This window comes from Heliangelus exortis, chromosome 3 (assembly GCF_036169615.1).
Source record: "Heliangelus exortis chromosome 3, bHelExo1.hap1, whole genome shotgun sequence".
Lineage (NCBI taxonomy): Eukaryota > Metazoa > Chordata > Aves > Apodiformes > Trochilidae > Heliangelus > Heliangelus exortis.
Genome location: NC_092424.1, coordinates 29,230,846 through 29,250,634, shown reverse-complemented (window position 1 = coordinate 29,250,634; position 19,789 = coordinate 29,230,846). Strand labels below are relative to the sequence as shown.

At 35.0% G+C, this 19,789-nt stretch overlaps 1 protein-coding gene across 16 annotated transcripts in view; it reads right to left on the bottom strand.

The window, feature by feature from the left end:
* NRXN1 (neurexin 1) overlaps positions 1 to 19,789 on the bottom strand; it is a 705,459-nt gene that overhangs the window by 386,932 nt on the left and 298,738 nt on the right. For all 16 annotated transcript variants that reach the window (XM_071739794.1, XM_071739789.1, XM_071739790.1 and 13 more), the window contains one exon: positions 2,538 to 2,660. In XM_071739794.1, coding sequence (XP_071595895.1) covers positions 2,538 to 2,660 — 123 coding nt within the window. The remainder of the gene's footprint in view (positions 1 to 2,537; positions 2,661 to 19,789) is intronic.

Genomic DNA, 19,789 nt, shown 5'->3' with positions numbered 1-19,789 from the left:
ACTGAACATCATCAGAAACTGGGGTCTAAAGTCATACAGGCTGAGCATTTCAAGAGGCACCTTAATCCCCAAAGACAGCCTTCTTGATATTCTTTTTTCAAAACATCAGTTCTGAAAATACTGTTTCTTCTGATGTATTAGCAAGGGTGGGTTCTTTCAGTAATGAGTCAGTCTTCAAAAATACCAAATATCTAACTTTCTACAAGGCCAAGAACTATGCATTGAATCACAGCCAGAGAGATGAAGATCATGTTCTATAGGAGGAACATTATGTGTTCCAGTCTTTTATCACTTCAGCTGGCGTTGCATAAATGTCATGGCAAAAATCCACTTTGGCCTGTAGCACAGTATTCTCACTACATTCACTACCTTTAGATGTATTTCCTTCTTGAGCATAGTAATAAGTTCCAGAATCTGGCTCACATCCAAAACATCCCTCTTACATTTCAGTTGTACAAATGTGCTAACTTGATACTTCCCAGAATGCTCCAGCGTATTTGCAATGAAAGCAATGAAGAGACTGTAGTTTGTACTTCCAAGGTTGTTTTTTTTTTTGTTTAATGCCTTGGTTTTTGTAACTTTTCAGGTTGGTGCACAAAATGCATTACATTTTGCAATGCTATTGGACTTAAAAAAGCCCATGTGAATTTCTGTTTATAACCAGAAGCTAGGTATCCTTTCCATTACCCATCTCTAGTGACCTCCTTCAGTCCACTTATTTTCTATACCTTTCTTGAAAACAAAGTGAATTAGGACTGCAGCTATTTAGGTTCTTCTACATTGAATACAATTTTCAAAGCCACCTGTATGACTTCCAATGAAAGCTAGTTATGACTTGGAAAGATATTATTTATTCATGCAGAAATTATGCATTCATCAAATACAACTAAGCTCAGTACATGGATGAACAGCTGATAGTTTAAAAACTGTAAAAAATGGAAAGTGAGGCTGAATTATTTAATGGCTTCCCCTCCAGCTTAAGCTTTCTGGATCTGATTTTTTTTTTTCATATGCAGCATAGAAAATGGAATCATGGAAAATGCAGTGCCTGGTGAGAGGAAGATGGGATTTTTGAAAGAAAGTCCATTTTTAGCTCATGCTTACATAATAGTATAATCTTTCACATGAATAACTACTGGGTAATATCTTAACCACCTCTCTGATTATTGGGACATCTGACCTAAAGTTAAAAAAAAAATTGTTAAGGGCATTTATCAAATGCCTCTTAAAAAATTACAGGCTTGGGGCATTTGACCACCTCATCTAGGAAGCCTGTTCCAGTGTCTCAGCTATTTCCTGAGACCATGGCATTTGACAGTAACAACAATCATCTGCAATCGAGAGTGATTACGAGAACTTACAGTCCTGTGTTCTTTACTTATTACTTTCCTTGACTTGACTACATATGATAGAAAACTCCTATTTTCATTTTAATCCTTCACATATATTTTAAACTTTTCTGAAGCTGTGCTGAGCAGCTGGGACTGAACCCAAAGCTGAAAACAGTTACATCTCAGTGGTTTCGTAACCTGTGATATTTGCAAATAAAAAATCTGCCATGAGGAGCCCAAGAAACTCGCATTTGGTTTTTGACAGTTTTTTTTTTTATTCAGATGTAAACAGCTTCCTGTAACAGAAAATGTCCCCAAAGTAGTCTTATTATTTGAGTTGCCAGTTGAAGTGGCAAGATGTTTTTTTTCCAATATAGTTTCTCTAGTTCTATATATTTATTTTCCCAAAGTAAATAACTGGCTTAGGCCATCTGCTTTCTTGGGAGAATGTCTCAAAATATCATCACCCACATTTTTGTTTCACCTCTGTAAGATCTCCAAGTGATTTTTTATGCTAGAAAGTATGGTTTTGCAGCTATATGGACACATAGCAATTACTTTTCTATCAGTGACATGGTCTTCAGTGTCCTGCTGAAGTGAAAAAAGACCACTAAAGAAGATGCTCTCCTTTTAAAAACCTGTTAAAATTGTTACCATTTTATCAAAGTCTTCTCCATTTTCTGATATTATACACATAGGAATACATTTCAAACATCTGATGGCAGTCAAGTTGTTTTTTCTCTCATCCCAATTGCTATTTTAGTATTTGAGAAAAACCTATCACCTAATGTTTAATTATAGAGCTGATACAAGATTTAAAATACAATAAAATTCATACTTCAAACATTTATGAATTTGTTTCTTACAGCAATGGCTTAAAATTTAACCTTCGGTGTGTTGCTAAAAGCATTTTACTTTCCTTCTCATTACTGATGTATCAAATGACTTCTCTCCACCTACTGCATAAAAACATTCAATTATGCCAGCATGGAAGTGTTCATTTATTTCAATTGCAATGTTAGAGTAACACTGATATCAAGTGTAATAACACACTCACAGGACCAGTGTTCCAAGATGCATAACATGGATTTTTGATATTACCCAAGAAAAGAAGAAGCATCTGTTGATTTCAGATAAATGTCCTGTCACTTTTTGGTTTGTGTTCCCCACCCCCCACCCCAGCACAGAGTCACAATGCCACACTACCTGTCATGGCCTGCTGGTCATCCACCATTAACTTTAAACTTTTTCCTCGCCGAACCACACGCACTGTGTGCCACTCATTATCATTGAGGTTATAGCCAGCAAAGAGGGTTTCTGGACCTTTGCCTGTAGGATATGCCAAACAGTCATTATGCAATCTTTAAATCAGTTTACATGTGAACCTCACAGAGAAAGAGAGAGAGACAGAGAGACAGAGAGACTGGCTGGGCAAATGTTAAAAGTCACATCAGGCAAGAAAATTACCAAGTATAAGCAAACCTCAGAATAAGAGCTACTATACTAAAACACTTCTACTGTATATTTATCTATAGAAATGTATTGTATATGCACATTTAATGAACCAGGTTGTCATAAATAGGCACAGTCAACATGGATTTAGTTTTGCATCTTCCAGTCAATGTGAAAGTCTTTAAGAAATGGGATAATTGAAGTCAGAACTTCAACCTGTGTTTACAAGACCAGATTTTTTTTTTCATTGAAAACAGTTTGGGTGAAAGCTACAAGGGAAAATTGTGCATGCATGCTAATTATATTTTTCTCAATCTAGGTTAGCTTCTCAGCCTATATTTATTAGGCCTCCTCTAAAGATAATTTATTACCTTAACATCCAGAAAGCTTTTTAATATTCAGATCCCACACAGTCTGATGTTAGCAGAATTCCAAACGACTCTTTCCTTTTTTGTTTCATGGACACCCTTTTTTGTAATCTGTTATTTTTGTAAGCAGTACAAGAAACAGTCTTTGAAGCAAATGTAATCCTAGGCATAACACAACATACTTGCAATAACTGAAGTGTTCACATATCTGTGAAACAGGATACACTTAATATCTAGCAAAAACTCTCTCAGAAGAAAATTAATATTGTAATTGCCCCTTGCACTGTTGACCAATAAGAGAAAGAGAGAAAAATCACATAAACTACCATTGTTATGAGTAGCTGATTTGACCAAGCACTGAACCAAACAGTCAAAACTTCTGTGCTATTGGACCTTCTGAGTTATTGGACCTATACGGTGCCTGTCTGAAAGGTAAAGCTAATTCACATTCAAGAAATTACATTACTGCAAGGCAGAGACCTTCCTGGCCTGTTTTTCCATTCCTGTGACATAATAAAGGCTGCTAAACACTAAAAAAGACTTATAATGAAATAATATTTGACATGAAAGCATTAGGGTTACACTGAGTCAGGCTATTACCTCCACAAAGTCTTTCAAAGTGACTACGTCCAGCTGTCTTTTAAAAAGGGATATGCCACTGGCTCTGAAACTTTTCTACATTTCTTTTTGGATCCTTTCTCACCTAGTGCACACTGTGATGGAAGAGATCTATTTATAAATGGATGCTTAATAACATTCTCTAAAACCAAAGCCTTTCTGACTGCTAGACTGCAGAGAGAGAAAAGACACTAAGAGCCTGATGAAGCCATTCAGCATACTGAATAATTTTCATTTCAGATTTTTTCCATTTTCCATCAGCTTTTATTCTAATTGCTTTTGATTGATTGCCCTGATTTATAACCATTTTTTGTTCTTTTGTGCATGCCAACGGATCTCCAGGAATAAAAATAATAGCTACAGCAAAGGCAATAATATTCTAACAACATCATGTTCCTTTGTTTGTGCTTCTGTATTGAAAGTAGGATAGGAAGGTATGCAAACCCAGAAGAAAGAGATGTATATGTACTTACTGCTGCCCAGAAGAAAGAGATGTATATGTACTTACTGCTGTAAGCTACCTAAATTGATTTTGTCCTTACATGTTTACTTACTCTGATGAGACAGCAATTTTACATAAAGTTTAAGTGAATAATGTTATTTTTGGCTACAGTGATACAGATGCACTGAACTGCTCTTTAAACAATTTCTGTTGCTCTGTATTTTATTGCAGGTTTCAATAGATGGTATTTCTAATTAGATTTAGGAGACAAGGGATCTATTTACAAAATATGTCTAAATGACATGAATAAAAATCTTGTAAAGTGTCACTAGGCCTGCCTAAAAATTCATTAGCCCTTCTTCCTTTGTTAGTCCAATTCTTTACTTTTTAATTTTTTAAGTACTTGAACTTATTAGTCTCCTATATCTCATAACAGATCACTAAAAGAGCTAAAACCATATGCAATTTATATCTGCTATCACATTAAAACCCTCTGTAGTATTCCATTCATGTAAGGGTGCTTCATTGTATTTAAATATCAAATCCAACTTGGCTGCTCACATTCAAACAGGCTAATATGTCTATTATCTTCTTTTAATGCTTAGAGACTTACAAAGTCTTCCTGCTGTAGGAAAACATTTAATGTATGTTTTCCTGTGCATCAGTCTATTTCTTTGCAAGAGTACTCCAAATAAATAAAAAAACCCAAAACAGGTTAGAGCTACCTGTGAGCTGCCTTAGTTCACAGCACATGCAAAATCCAAAATTGTATTAAAGGCAGCTATGGTGAAATGGCTAGGAAGGGGCAAACCCAGGTGTAACACACTATGGGGGGAATGCACTGAGATCAGTCTTGGCCTTGTACAAATTAGCTATGTGGCATGAAAAAGAGGCTTTTCCTGCGTGAAGCCAATCTCTGAGAAGTTTGTGCTTTGGCATAGTGATTGCAAGAAACTACAAAATAGCAAGATCTAGTGCCCATGTATTGCATATGTACCTGTCACATCTGGAAAATAGCAGTTTTCCATGGCAGCTGAAGAGGTGGGTGGGGAAGGATGGATGCCCACCATTCTTGGCCAAGAACATGCTTTTAGATATAAAAATAGTAAATATGCATGTGACACAAATTTTCTAAATGCTGAAACACAAAAAGCATGTTCCTTGATACCAGAGTACAAAGATTGCAGAAGCAAAATCTTAACATATCTTATCAAATGGCATTGACCAACATCACTCAAACATAGTTATTAGTAATTTCCTCACTGACTTGCAAATATATTGACTTGAAATTAATTTAAACACCAGATTACTGAGATCATAACAGTTCAGACTCTTCTGCCCTGGCTTGTAGTGCTCTAGTTTATAGTGAATCTGCTATAAATCTAAACCTATTAAATCACTGGCTTCCCAGTCTTATTCAGACTTTATACTGATCTGATTCAGCTTCATTTAAATCACACCAGCAGGCAGTGCCATTGTCTTTAAATAAAAAGTCACCATATTTCTACTTTTTTGGGGGGCTTGCCTTTTTTTACCCGTTTTTACTTAAAAATAATAAATACTTCTCACGAGAAGAAAAGTATTAATTTATTTAAAAGGTTTTTTTCTTCTGTTTCCTATGGACTGATACTACCTTACAACTTCATGTCCCTCCACTCCTATTTCTCATGCTGTCCTTCCATGGGAACTCATTTGTCTCTGCTTAGACAGGACATAGTTAACTTGCTTCATGTACCTAGCATGCATTTTCTGAGGTACTGATTCTCTCAGACATTAATACCTTGATCATAAAACTTTCCATTTAGAGACAGACTGTAAACCCGCAAAAATATACTGAGGAGTGCCTCCTCTGCTTAGGTGTGAAATTTACTATCAATGTCTATGTTCAGCACTTTTCCTATTTTAAAGGCTTAAAGAACCACTAGATTTTATGCATCCCTTGTATGAATGCATAGCACCAAACGAAAAAGCATGGTCACTTTCATGGCTCCCACAATTTTCTCATACTCCCACATGCCAGTAAAATCCGCATATCCACTTAAAAGCAGATTAATTACTTGTACAACCATCTTTTTACATTGGAAAATACAGACTGTGCAAACAGTTGACAGAGGTACAAACCTTGGTGATGCAATTATTTATGAACTAGGACATATAAGCGTAAAGACCTAAACATCTTAAGTTTTACAAAGTTGAGCTTATTTTGTTTTCAGCACCTCAACTAGAATTTAACTGCCTTTGGTCTTTTTTAATGTTAAAGGAGAAAGGCAGGAACTCAAAAAGAAGTTCTCATTTTGAGTATGCTGAAAATTCTAAAATTCGGTACATTGAACATTCTAAATGTTCTTTGTAGACTCCTATTCTCTTTCCTGTCTCGTGAGGAGTCTGTTCAGTCTAATTCAAGTTCTGAAAATTCACTGCATTCAAATTACTCTGATATCATGCAAATCAACTTTTTCTCTTATAGATATCTACCCTTTTGTACTTGAATTGGGAGATCTTTTAACAAACTACTTGAACAGAACATCATAAAACTAAACTGGTCCATTTGAATCAAGATACTAGCTTTTGGCATTGTACCAAAACAACTCCTGTAAAAAGGAGTTGTCTGAACCACACATGGAAATTAACACTGGCTCTTAAAATGCCATCCACCAAAACGGCACCCAGACTTGCTCAGAGTATTAAATTCTGTGATCAAAAGTAGATATAAAAAAATGAAATCTTCAAAGAAAGACAAAGTAAATAGAGGGAGACTGGATGGTTCAGTGAGTGCTACACTGACCTATGGTAGCTACAGATAAACAAACCACCAATATCTATTGGTCAGTATAAGAAATATCAGTGATTTCAGCCTTGTTTGCTAGTAGATTAACTATGTATACTACAGGAATAAATATCAGGTAGCATTTCCCATTTGAAACTTTTATATGTAATGTATACATAGAAAGCTAAATCATAAAGATAGCTGAGTGGCTCTGAGAGAAACCTAAGGGTGTTATTATAAAGACCTGATGAGGAACTAGTCAATTCTGTGCCATCTCATCTCCAGCTTTCCAGGGAGCATCTAACACACCTATAATCTGGGCTTCTGTTCCAGCAAGCAGAAAGTCTCACAGCTGCTGTGCAAACCTTGTGACTGTATTATGCACCACACTGCACCACAACATGTTTAGAAAAGATTCCTCCATAAGCAGACATAGAAACAGAAGACAAATAGGCAGAAGCATCTCAATCTTCATTATCCTTTCTATGGTGGCTGGCTACAGAAACAATTCTAGCTTTCCAAATCACTCATTTGCAAACTTGAGTTTAAGAAGTTAATCATTACAGTGATTCAACTGCATTTTAAATGACTGAATCCTCCTGAAATTCCCTGACTATGCATGTGTCTTACTAACGAAAAACTTAGTGTCCTTTAAAGATCAACAATCTGTATCAGCTTCTCAATTACAGCCAATTGATAAATTAACTTGAGAAAGACTTATTCCAGGTCAAAGAAATTTTTTAAATTGTATTTTATTCATAACAGACTCATACAGAAAACTCCACAAGAACAGCATGTTCACTGAATTGTATCAAGCAAAATATATCAGTCTTCATTGCTTCATGAAAATGCTCCAGCACAAAATAGCTTTATTATAGGCAAAATTGCTTTTGGTAATTTGGGTGAAGCATTGGCAGTTTAGGGTATTTTTATTACTTTTTTAAAACAAAACCTGACATTTCAGAAATTAAAATGAAAGAGATTAGATTTGCTAATATCATTCATTAGCCTTCATTTCATCTGTGGGATATATTTGCTATATTATACTGAGTAATAGAAATAAAATATTAAATCTATTTTGGCACATGCACTCACATAGGAATGCAGAAAGCTAAAAAAGGTAGTGTTGAAAATGCTACTGGCTTTCTCTACATGACTGGACTACAAATAGACTGCAATGAATATTGATCCAGTTCACTAGAAAGGAAAACCAGCATACAGCATGAATGCACTGGGGAAGAAAAATCCATACAAGGATACAAGAAACAATCAATTCAGGAATCAAGCAGAGCATTCAGGTTGGAGGACAACAAAAATTTCTATAGTCATCTACCTATTTCTTTTCTCTCTTTTTTTGTGAACTTGCTTGATGGACCATGATGGCTCAGTATTTCCCCTCTCCCATCTGGAGAGAAAATACTTGTGCCTTAAGCAAGCTATTTAATTTGGGGTGTGATAAGCACACACCCATCAAGATCCATTAATTTCTTTAAAGCTGTGAGATGCTGTGAGGTGCTAACTGTTGGTGACACTGAAGTATCTAAATGGAACCACTGGATCAAGGTGGGAGGGAAGAACAAAAACAGACCTATAGGACCAAATGAAATCCAAGAATTCTCGCTGTCTGTCAAGAAAGGTGCTGGTGATAAATCATTGCCTTATGAAAGCTTAATCTCTACAAATAAATAAGGACTTCTATTGAATTTCACCAGCATGGAGAGAGAAGGACACATCAGGAAGTAGTAAACTTCTGAGTTGCAAGTCTTAGGCTCTCGGTTTTTTGCTCACATACTTTCAAAACGGGGAAGTGTGCTTTGAGGGTCAATAACAGGGCTGAACCATATTTCTTGGAAAAATGTTTTTGGAATTGCAATACAACTACAGGTGAACTCAGAATATGTGAGAGAATTTTGTTAATGCATTATGAAATATTTAAACCAATTAAAGACATTTGTCAGTATATTACTTCAACCATTTGTTTTTTACAAATCAGTTACATTTGAATTTAGTTTTGTAAGTCATATATCTAAGCGAGTGAAACATAAACAGCCCCGAGGGCATGTAAATTTACTTCTTGGAAATACCTTGTAAAAACTAAAACCAGAAATAAGCTAAATCCCTGTATTTTTAATAAGACTGCTGATTCTCTTTCCACTATCTAGGGATCATGGCTATCAGAAAATGTTTATTTATTTGTTTATTTTATTTTATGTGTTATTTATTTACTATAGGGTTGATGACGGCCCTGAACTAAAGCCCAGAAAAGTGAATGAGCTTGAAACACGCAGTTGTTGCTCTTTCAGCTCACTGCTGAACATTTTCAGGCAATTTTTCAGAAATTATGTTGAATTTGACAATTGACTTTACTGCAGGTAAGCTGAGCATTAAGTTTCAATACACAGCAGTTTTATGATATTTTAAAGCCAGCTTAATTCACACTGTTGAGTTTGAATTTATTGTAGGTCAAAAAAAAAGAGGCACTCTCACAAAGATCACGCAGACTGTAAGGTCTACCTGTGCATTTTTTCTTAAATCTTGTTTTTACCTTATTTTTACATGGCTGTTATAATAAATATGTTTAATGGTTTGTTTTTTGTTTGTTTTTTTTTGGGGGGGGGGAAGGGGGATAGGGGTAGTGTTCGTTTTTTTTTTAGTAAGGTACACTTAACACAAACATTTTCAAGTCATCATCTTCAATTTCATTCTACCTAAGCTACCACACTACATTATGAAACCAACTCTCTCATGAGCCTGCTATGTCATTTTCTCAGCCAGCTTCCCAGTTCCCACAATATTCCTGGAGCCAAGCTTGAGAAAAGATCAGAGGAGGATGACAATGTGGGAAGCCAGCTGAAAAGTCTGGACATTAGGGAAAGGAGGCACCAGAAGAACTTGGATTTCAGGAACCTGAACACAAGAAGTTGTCACTGCAGCAACTCACCTAGACAAATATTGAGACTTAATAATACAGGGCAGGAGGAGGGAGTAAAAACCTTTGGGTTTGATAACTGAGCTTATTTGTTTTTTAGAGGATAATCTACTATAAACTAGTGAATTGAACAAAGAAGAACAAAATAGGTCATTTTAATTTATTTACAATCCTGAATTTTTCTCATGTAAAATGCTTTCATTACAGACAGCTTTCTTTTATTGATTTTTTCTGAATTTTAATGAAAATTCCTTTTAACTCCCATCTAACAAAACCTTTGTAAAACTGGTAGAGAGAAGAATGGCTAATTCATTTGGAGTTATTAGTGATTGCTTCCCCCTAACCCTCCCTTATAACAGGAATAGGATTGGAAATAATAACTTGAAAAGTCCTCTGAAAATAGTACCCAGACTAACATGAAACCCTGATTTTAAGCAATACTGGAATTCAATTTTTTAAAGTAAGCTTAATTATTTTAAAAGCAAATATTCAGTCTTCTAAGATTACTTTAATGGCATCCAGGAAGTCAAATATTCATTAACTCTGTGAATTCAGAGTTCTGTCAATACTACTGATGTGTGCCGTGTGGGCTTAATCTAAAAAAGCTATCCTAAGTTCATTTTCTCCTTTCCTAAAAAGTTAGACTTTTACCTCAGCAGACTCATTATTCTCGTATTTACTATACAAACCAAAAGCCACAAACCATACAATATACAAAGGCAGAAACACACACATTCCCTATCTTAGACTTCTAGAAACAACAAGACTTTTCCTCTAAATTTCAAAAAAAAAATGAAGAGTGATACACTCAGCAATCTCCTTTTCCACAGACATCTTTTCTACAAGTTACTGTTCAAATACAGTGCCTCAGTTTCCAAAGGAACTTTCTGTCTCCCCTGAACCTAAGAGACCTGGGGGAATGCTGGCTTGGAAGAATAACTTCACCATGAGACAGCTTAACTTTGATTAACATCAGTTTGATTAACTGGACATTAGTGCTCAGTCGACAAATTACTGTCAATCAGCTAATAAATACAAAGAAGATTAAGCTGCACAGCTGCTATAGGGAACAGGTGTGCAGTCACCTATAGCAGAACTCTGAGTGCAGCCAGATGGTGCAGACATCCTTTATGAGCATGAAGAACTTTTCATACTGTTTTCCACTGCTAAAACTACCTTCTTTCTTTCCACTGAAGGAAAAACAACCTTACAGTGATTTTTCCAGAAATTGTAGGTATGCACTTGATCTTTTCGATTTCTTGAGAGAACTGTAATATTTATTTTACTTTGGCTAGATTATAATTGACAGCTGGAAAGAAGCAGAAACAGGCTTGATCACACGTTAGCTTTTCTGACTTTGATATTGACTGTGCCCATTTATATCAAACCATGGTTGTGAAAACTCTGAAGTATGTTTAAAAATATAAGTAAGCACAATTAAGTATGCTTCTCCATAACTGACCTTTTTATAAAAAACATTACCTTTACATTTAGACAAAAGTGAACATAAAACATACTTAAATATTTACTTTTACATCTTGCACATTGTGTGTAAGAATAAGCAGATTGTTAACGAGTTGGCACAGAAAGGAAAAGAATTTGGACTGTGACTTTATTTTAAGAATAAGCTCCTCTTAATTTACAGGTGTCTTCATCCCAAGGCACAGATGTTATAAAATATGTAACAATTAAATCTCACACTCATCCTTCCTTTTTTTTTTTTTTTTTTTTTTAATGAAAACAATTAATTATAACATTTTGCCTAGTTAAGGGTTAGAAGAATAATGTTTAAAGATTTGAGATTGCTGCTTATTATTTAAATTTTTTTTTGTAATATTTTTTTTCTCATTAGGGATAAAAAAGTACAATTTCTTGATACTGCTTATTCTTGGATGCTTCTACATAGACAGGAGTCAAGAAAAGAGCAATAATATAAGCATTTTAGCCTATTTTCAGAAATCACAAATAGATTAATACAGAGTGACTCCTGTTCTATAAACATCCTCCTCTGACTTTCATGGGTATGAGATTGGTCTCTGATTTTTCCCAATTTACACAATAGATGACATATAACTCCTACATTTTTTTCTTTATATTCCTAAACTATTTCAGAAATAACTGCAAAACTAAACTTTTCCAAATTTGTCTATTTTTCCATCACTATGTCATGTTGTTCTTGCTCTGAGTTTATCCTTGCAGTGTCATCAGTACTGTGTAATAGTTCATGATTACTTTTAGATCTTTTCAACCTCTGTGGAAAAGCCATCAGTTGAGCTGCCTTGGGGCAGAGCACTTAGTATTTTAACAGCAGCACTTAGTATTTTAACAGTATTTAACAGTATTTTAACAAAGCAAATGTGTATCTTAAGATTTAAATGCTCCAGGACTATTAAAAAATTGTAAACAATACATACTGACAGTAATTTCAATCCTTCTAATAAAGAAAATTTCTTTAACAGGAAAAACACAACGCATTTTCAGTCTGAAATTGTAGACAATATTGTGAGTATTCCTTAAAAGTTTATTTTAATTTTGAGCTAGGTCTGATATTCTTTATCTGCAAGAAACCAATCTGAACAATAATTACGAGGGAACCTAGAAAATTTTCTCTATAAAAATAGCATTTTAATAGGCATAGTTTTAGGATTTTTCAGGCATACTTCTTCAGGATTCCTGAGCCTTAAGGAAGGTTTTAAAAAAATTAGTACACACTTGTGCCAATAAAGATTTTGTTGTGGACAAAAGAACTCAAGTGTCTTAGGTGCCACGCTTGTCTGACACAGTTTGCATAAGTTTAATACAGCATTTTATTAAAGGTAAATTTTCAGAAACTCTTCCAGCTTTTTCATGTGGTTCCTTATCCAAAAGACCAATGTGTGTTTCTTTTTAGAAGACAAGGCCTTTTTCTGCATTCTGTATCAAAATTTTCATGCTCCATTTCAGATGCTTCTAAATCTATTACTTTCACAGACATACATTTATGGGGGGCTAAATAAAGCAGAATTTAACTGTGACATCTGCAATACTGAATTTTAGGTTTACTTTTTCATTGTTCCTGTGCGTTTTTTTTGAAAATTCCATTTTGCAGTTATGGCTGCTCAAGCATTTTTATGCTATCCGTATGTATAATTAAGCACCTTTTCTTGTTATTTCCAGACTCTTGCTTTCTCTTACATGGACATGCAAAAATAAACCAAAATTACCAAAATGGATTTGAAGTCAACATTGAGGAAACCTCTTACATATTATCTTGCTCTTTGTTATGGCTTGTGGATTGTGCTCAGTGTCAGTGAATGGCAATTTTGTTATTGAGAAAAACAAGTTATCTTCTTCACAGAAGTTCCTACTTGCCCTTTCTTAATGTGTGCTCTCTATACTGGTTTATGTAATTTTAGGAAATAAAAAAATCCACATTGGAGTCTTTTCTAGTGAGTGCTTCTCTTATTCATGCCTTATCAGCTTGTCAACTGATTTCCTAAGAGCCTTCTATCCCCAGCAAAACATTAGCTGGAGATGTGAGAATACTTTTTCTCCTGAAAGCCTGTGGTGTACATCTATGTTGTACCGTCCTACAAAAAAAACCCAAACCCAAACTTGTTCTCTCAACTGCTGTTCCAATGTTACAAATTAAACAATGAATGGACAATTCAAAGTATGGCCATAACCACAACAGAAATACAACAATTTATTTTTGGGGTATACTCATCAACTATATTGCTTAAATCTTTTGTAAAACCAGAATTTTCCAGATGGTAGCAAGCATATTAATTATGCTTGGGATTCTTAATTTCTGCTCTGATTTTCACAGATCACATGTAAACAGTTCATGGCATGTGAGTGAAAGATGGAATTGTTGACTTACCTATTTGGTCTTTCTTTTCCAGACAGATTTTACTCTTAGCAAGAAAAGACTTTATGTGCAGAGACAGAGAGGAACATTTAACTAATGAAATGTTACTTCTACAAACATGCACTTCACTCCTTGAGGAAAAATCCCACAGAATATAGAATGAATGAGAATCAATACAAAAAAAATTAGCATGATCTACATTAACCACAACTGCCTCTTTTCCTTAATAGCTTTTTCTCATTCCATGTCTTGGTCTTCATCTTGTGTCTTGTGGCTTCAGTACTGCCTATACAAATAACTGCTGAAGAATTCTTTACACACTTCCCAAAGGGGACTGCAACTCAGAAAGCCAACTTTATCTTGATGTCTCTACTCAACAGAGTAATATCTCCTTTGAAGTGACTTGTTTGATGGATTGAAGCCCAGAAATCAGCTGGAAGGGAGCATAAGTTAACCTCTTAACATGTCATCCAAAAATGAAAAGTGCTGGGATGGAAATTTAACAACTACCTCAATATAATTCATTAAAGTCATTGTCAAGAAGACATAAGGAAGCAGTTATGTGGTTCCAGTAATAAGCAACTGAGTGCTTAAAATATTATGATAGATGTTTCATGCATTTTAATAGACACAAATGCAAAATGTGCTAGATACAGAGGGTTTTTAATAGAAGAAACTGCTCATCAGTGTCATGCACCGGGTGGGTGCTTTTAGCACTCTTAGCTCTTCAAAAAATCACATGGAAAAATGAATTACTGTTCTTATAACATTAATGGACAATAATATTACAGCTAAGTGCCTGCTAGACTTCTTCATCAAGACTGAATTTATGAGACAGTGGCTTGCTGCAGAGAAGTGAAGCGATGATAAAATAGCCCACCTTCCTAAAACACTCATACAGCTAAAACTAATACATACTTACACAATATTTTCTGAAGTTACAATAAAGGAGGGCCCATTAAAACACCACAAATGGCTCAGAAACCACATTCTGTGAACTTGTGTTTATGCAAGTAGGCAGAGAACTCTACTTCTGCATTAGAGAGCTATTTATTGAAAAGACAGACAAAGGCTCTATACTAATGTAATGTTCGCTATTGTTCATAATCAGATCCCATTGATCTTAATGTTTAAAGAGTAAGATAATTCCAGGCTTCCAGCACTACAAATTCAGAAATGTAGCAGAATAATTTTAATTTAATTAAGATTAGTTTAGCAAACCTTTTTTGCACTTCTTTTTTTTTTTTTTTCTTTTTCTTTCTCTTACTGATTGAAGAAGAGGTAGTCAAGCTTTTGGTAAGCAGCTTCATTCACCTAATCACACCAAACATAGAGGTAGGATCTGTTCTGACTCTCATTGAAGCTGTTTGCAGCTTTCTATAATGTAAAAGTATCTTATTCATAATATCTATTACTATGTGAGTGACAGACAAAAACTAGGCAATTCACTTCAGCATATATTACATCTATTGCAATGTTCACTGGATGTGTTACTGAGAATCAGATATCTCATTCAAATTTCAGTCTCTCTGAAATGCTCTATTTCCTCTCTTCCTTATCTCTTACCTATGTATATCCATCTCATTAAAAACAAAAACCAAAACAAAACAAGCACAGAATGATAGCTGTGAGCATGGTATGTGTTGATCAGAAAAGCAATATCTACCTACAGAGAGATGGCAATTTGTTTGGTTTTCCTTGAAAAGTTCTGCTGATAAGCATAAGAGCTTCAAATCAGTAAGGCACTGTATTCAGAAAAAAAGTCTTATGCATGTTCTTAATATACTTAAATGTTTTCTGAATTAAGCTATTAATGATTTTGTTACAAAGATTTATTAATTAGAGAGATTATTTGAAAAAGATCTAAGTTTCTACAACCTGAAAGAAACCTCTTCAAACTGTAATTCTATTATAGAAAGACTGACATATTTCTCCACATACTTTTAATTTACAAGCACTTCCAAATACTTTTCACAAAAATGTTAACAAATGAGTATCACAACAGCATTACTTCTTAAAAACCGAAAGTCCTAAGAAAGAAATTAGGAATAGTGTGAGAAGCCATTGAAGGCATTTCTACAGGAAATCTGATAGCATTTCCAAACTGAGTAGAAATTTAGAAGCACTATCAAAGAAGCAGTGCTGAGTTACTGTTATTTTTTCTCCATACTGAATGCTAACAATGACTTTTTTTAAAGAGCTACAGACAAAAATTTTTTCCAAAAAGCTCTTGGTAGTTAAAAAAAATATTCACAACTCTAAGTACATATGAAATATCCATTATCCTAATTTGTCTAAGAATTATCTTTTTGATCATTTATTGAAATATTGGCTTGTGCCATCTGGTACTGTCTGTGTAGTAATACTCTAATTTGCATAGAATCTGATTTCAAAATTTAGAATTGCTGTATGTAACCCAGTTGATGATAGATCTATATTATTATTTTCATCAGCATTTCATCAGCATTATCATTTTTATCTAGTAATAAAATGGGTAGGAAAAGCCACAAAATTAGAGAGGAAATTGTGTATAAGACAACAGCTAATATTCCAAATGGCACACATGAGTTCTGTGTTGTCTTGCATTCTGCCTTTCATGATGACCAGCAATTCAGGTTTAGAGAAGAAGGGAAATATATTAAGGGACTTTTACTATTTATTTGCTACCTGTAGTTTACAGACTTTATGAGCTAAGTCCAGCTTCAATATCAATGACAAACTTTTGTTCCATAAAAAAACCCCAAAAACCCTAAATATGGGAACACAATTGTCTTGCCAAGGGAGACCAGAAGTCTAACTAGCCCAGCCCTGTGCTTCTAGTGACTAATATACTAGGGACAGCTGGAGCAGCAGAGACAGCCTTATCACAAGAAATCCTTGATGCATTTCAATTTAATACAAATTATTAATCTCTTGATGCTTCTTACAGCTGTATAACATTATCTTTATAAACATTTATTATCTTAGGTATTAACATAGGAAAGCCAATATGTGTTTTGAAATCTGATTGCAGTGCACTGTATTCTTCCTATTCATCATGAGGAAAAGGATCTGAAAACACAAGCAGCATTCAAGCTATGGATAAACAATGACTGCACAATAGCATAATGCTGTTTTCTTTTCTGGTCTTGCTTCTTTTCCCCTTAACTAATAATATCCTTTGTGATTTCTGGTCATTCTGAGCACTGAACCTGTTTTACAAGAGCTATTTACAATGACTGCACAATTTTTTCAGCTCAGTGCTTATAGGTTCTATTGCTGTGCTTGAATAATTAAGATTACTTATTCTAGTATTAATTACTTTGTATCTATTTATATGTAATTCCACCTACCATTTTATTGTCCAGTCATGCAGCATTTGAAACCCTTTAGAAAAACCTCATATGCAGCATTTAATTTGCTTTTCTTAAATAATGTTACATTTTCTTAATAATTTGCATCTGCATCTCAGTGTTCCTCCTTTTTTCACAATGATTTGTATGTATATCAGTAGACAGTCCTGTGGACCAGTTGCTAGCAGCATAGCTTTATTTTGAAATGACTGCCATTGCAGCCCAGTTTACTATTAGGAATGACTTTACATTAGCTTTTTTGTCTTCTCCAGAAGAAAATAGTATTCATTTGCTTTGCTGTTACCAATTAGAATGCCATTTCTCCACAAAATTAGACTGTAAAACACTTTCAGTCATGAAAAAACTTGAGGCTAATTTAAATCACCAGTCCTGAAATGTGATTAAGTCATCTTGCTTCTCAAAAACTAAATGAGAAAAACATAAAAGTAATATAAGAGAAAGTTAGGACCTGTTATGCATGAAAAATTTATTTTCTACTGCTTCTTCCCATTAAAATAGTAGAAAGGCCTGGTCTACTTCTTCTGAAAAATCCTTTCATGAAAAATTTGATAGGAGCAGTATGAGCTAGATGCACACATCTCCTTTGCATATAAATCAGTTTTCATTAATTGAAGATAATCTATTATAGATCTAGCACATTCTGGAGGCTTTCTCCCTTTTAATAAAATGAGAGGCTACACACTTGGAGCAATCTCTGCTTTTCTTTCCTCCAAGAGTCCACTTGTCATATTTAGTATTTTGAAGGATTATTTTGCTCCTCACTCCCCTTTCAGGCTGAAGGTTCAGAGGGAACAACTTCAGTCAACTGGCAGCCTACCACTGCTCAGAGCCAGCTGATACATAGCCACACCATAACCCCACATATACATTGAACTGAAAACTATCTATCCCCAGCCTTATAATTGATCTATGTTTAAATAGCCCAACTGGAAAGCAGTCTTAAAGAAGTTTCTGAAAATATTTATGTGGTAGTGATAAAAAAGCAAGTCTTTATCTAAGTAATATACCCCTCACTTCAAGAAAGATGTTGAGGTGTGGGAGTGGGCCCAGAGGAAGGCAATGAGGCTGTGAAGGGACCAATGTCTTATGGGGAAAGTCTTATGAGGAGAGGCTGAGGGAGCTGGGGTTGTTTCGCCTGGAGAAGACGAGACTCAGGGGGGACCTTATCAGTCTCTACAACTCCCTGAAGGGAGGCTGTAGTCAGGTGGGGGTCAGGCTCTTCTCCCAGGCAACTCATGACAGGATGAGAGGGCATGGACTGAAGCTGCAGCAGGGGAGATTTAGGTTGGATATGAGAAAACACTTCCTCACGGAGAGGGTGATCAGGCATTGAAATGGACTGCCCAGGGAGGTGGTGGAGTCACCATCTTTAGAGGTGTTTAAGGAAAGGCTGAATGCGGTACTTAGTGCCAGGGTGTAGTGGATGTTACAGTGTCAGGTCATAGGCTGAGCTTGATGATCTCTGAGGTCTTTTCCAGCCTCAATATTTCTTTAATTCTGTGATTTTGTGAATGTACACCTAATGATTTTTTTCATATCCAATTACAGCAACTATCCTTATTGAATGAATTTTCAAATTCACTCAAACAACCATCTGTTCAATCTTTTACTGTTGCCTTTTTTACTATGTTTGGCTATTGCAGAGCACAATGCTGTTGCTTGAAAAAGCCACAGATATACCACTATTATATACTTGATTACTCTGGACCCTGTTCAATCAGTACATCTTTAAAGTATCATAGATAGAATGTGGGGTTTAAAAAGATAAGATGGATGAAAAGCGTGAAAAGAAAGGAAAGAAGCATACACACAAAGAAAAACATCAGTTTTCCAACACAGGAACTTGAAATGATATTTTATTGACCCTGTGCCAGAAATCTAATGGCAATTTTCCCCTCTGCTAGCTAAGAAAAAGCAAACACAGATGAGGCTTTATAAGCAGCAAGTGGAACGCAGGCACAGAAATAAACGTTATTGATGATCTTCATGTAAACTGGAAGGACTGATAGAACAAGGCCTTCAGTCCCAAGCAGCTGACCTTGAAAGTTTTGTCAGTAGGGAAAAAGTAAATATGATAGATGTTTAAATGGCTGGCCAGCAAATCTAAAGCACTTATTTTCACTTTCACTGAAGTCTGAGCTTGTCTTTGGTATGTCACTATGAGAATTCTGTCCCATGCCTCAGCTAGGCAGTTTCAAGCTTGTTCTAGAAGGAAACTTATCAGTACCTCATCACTGGCATCGACAAATTACATATGTGCTAAGCTCATCAATATTTCTTTGTAATTATCTAGTTGATTCAAATTTTTCTATGACCTTTATATATATACATATATATATTTATAAGTTTCTAATTCCTTTTTTTTCTCTTAACACCTGTAACTGGATAAGGAAGAGGTAAAAATGGCTGTCTTCTAGAAGACTTGAATATTTCCCTGCGAGATGTCTTTTTTACCAAGGCATAAATTTTAGCTGAGAAATTACTATACCACAAGACTGATTTTTTAAAAATCAGAAGTTAAGGAGGAGAGGTCACACTCAGAAGGCTGCTGTACCTTCACTCTTACCTTCTCAGAATCCTGTCTAAAAACAAACTACACCCATATAAAATTTTTTAAAAAGCCACAACACAAGACATATTGCAAACCTTTGTTATCTTATGTGAATGATTAAAAAGCAC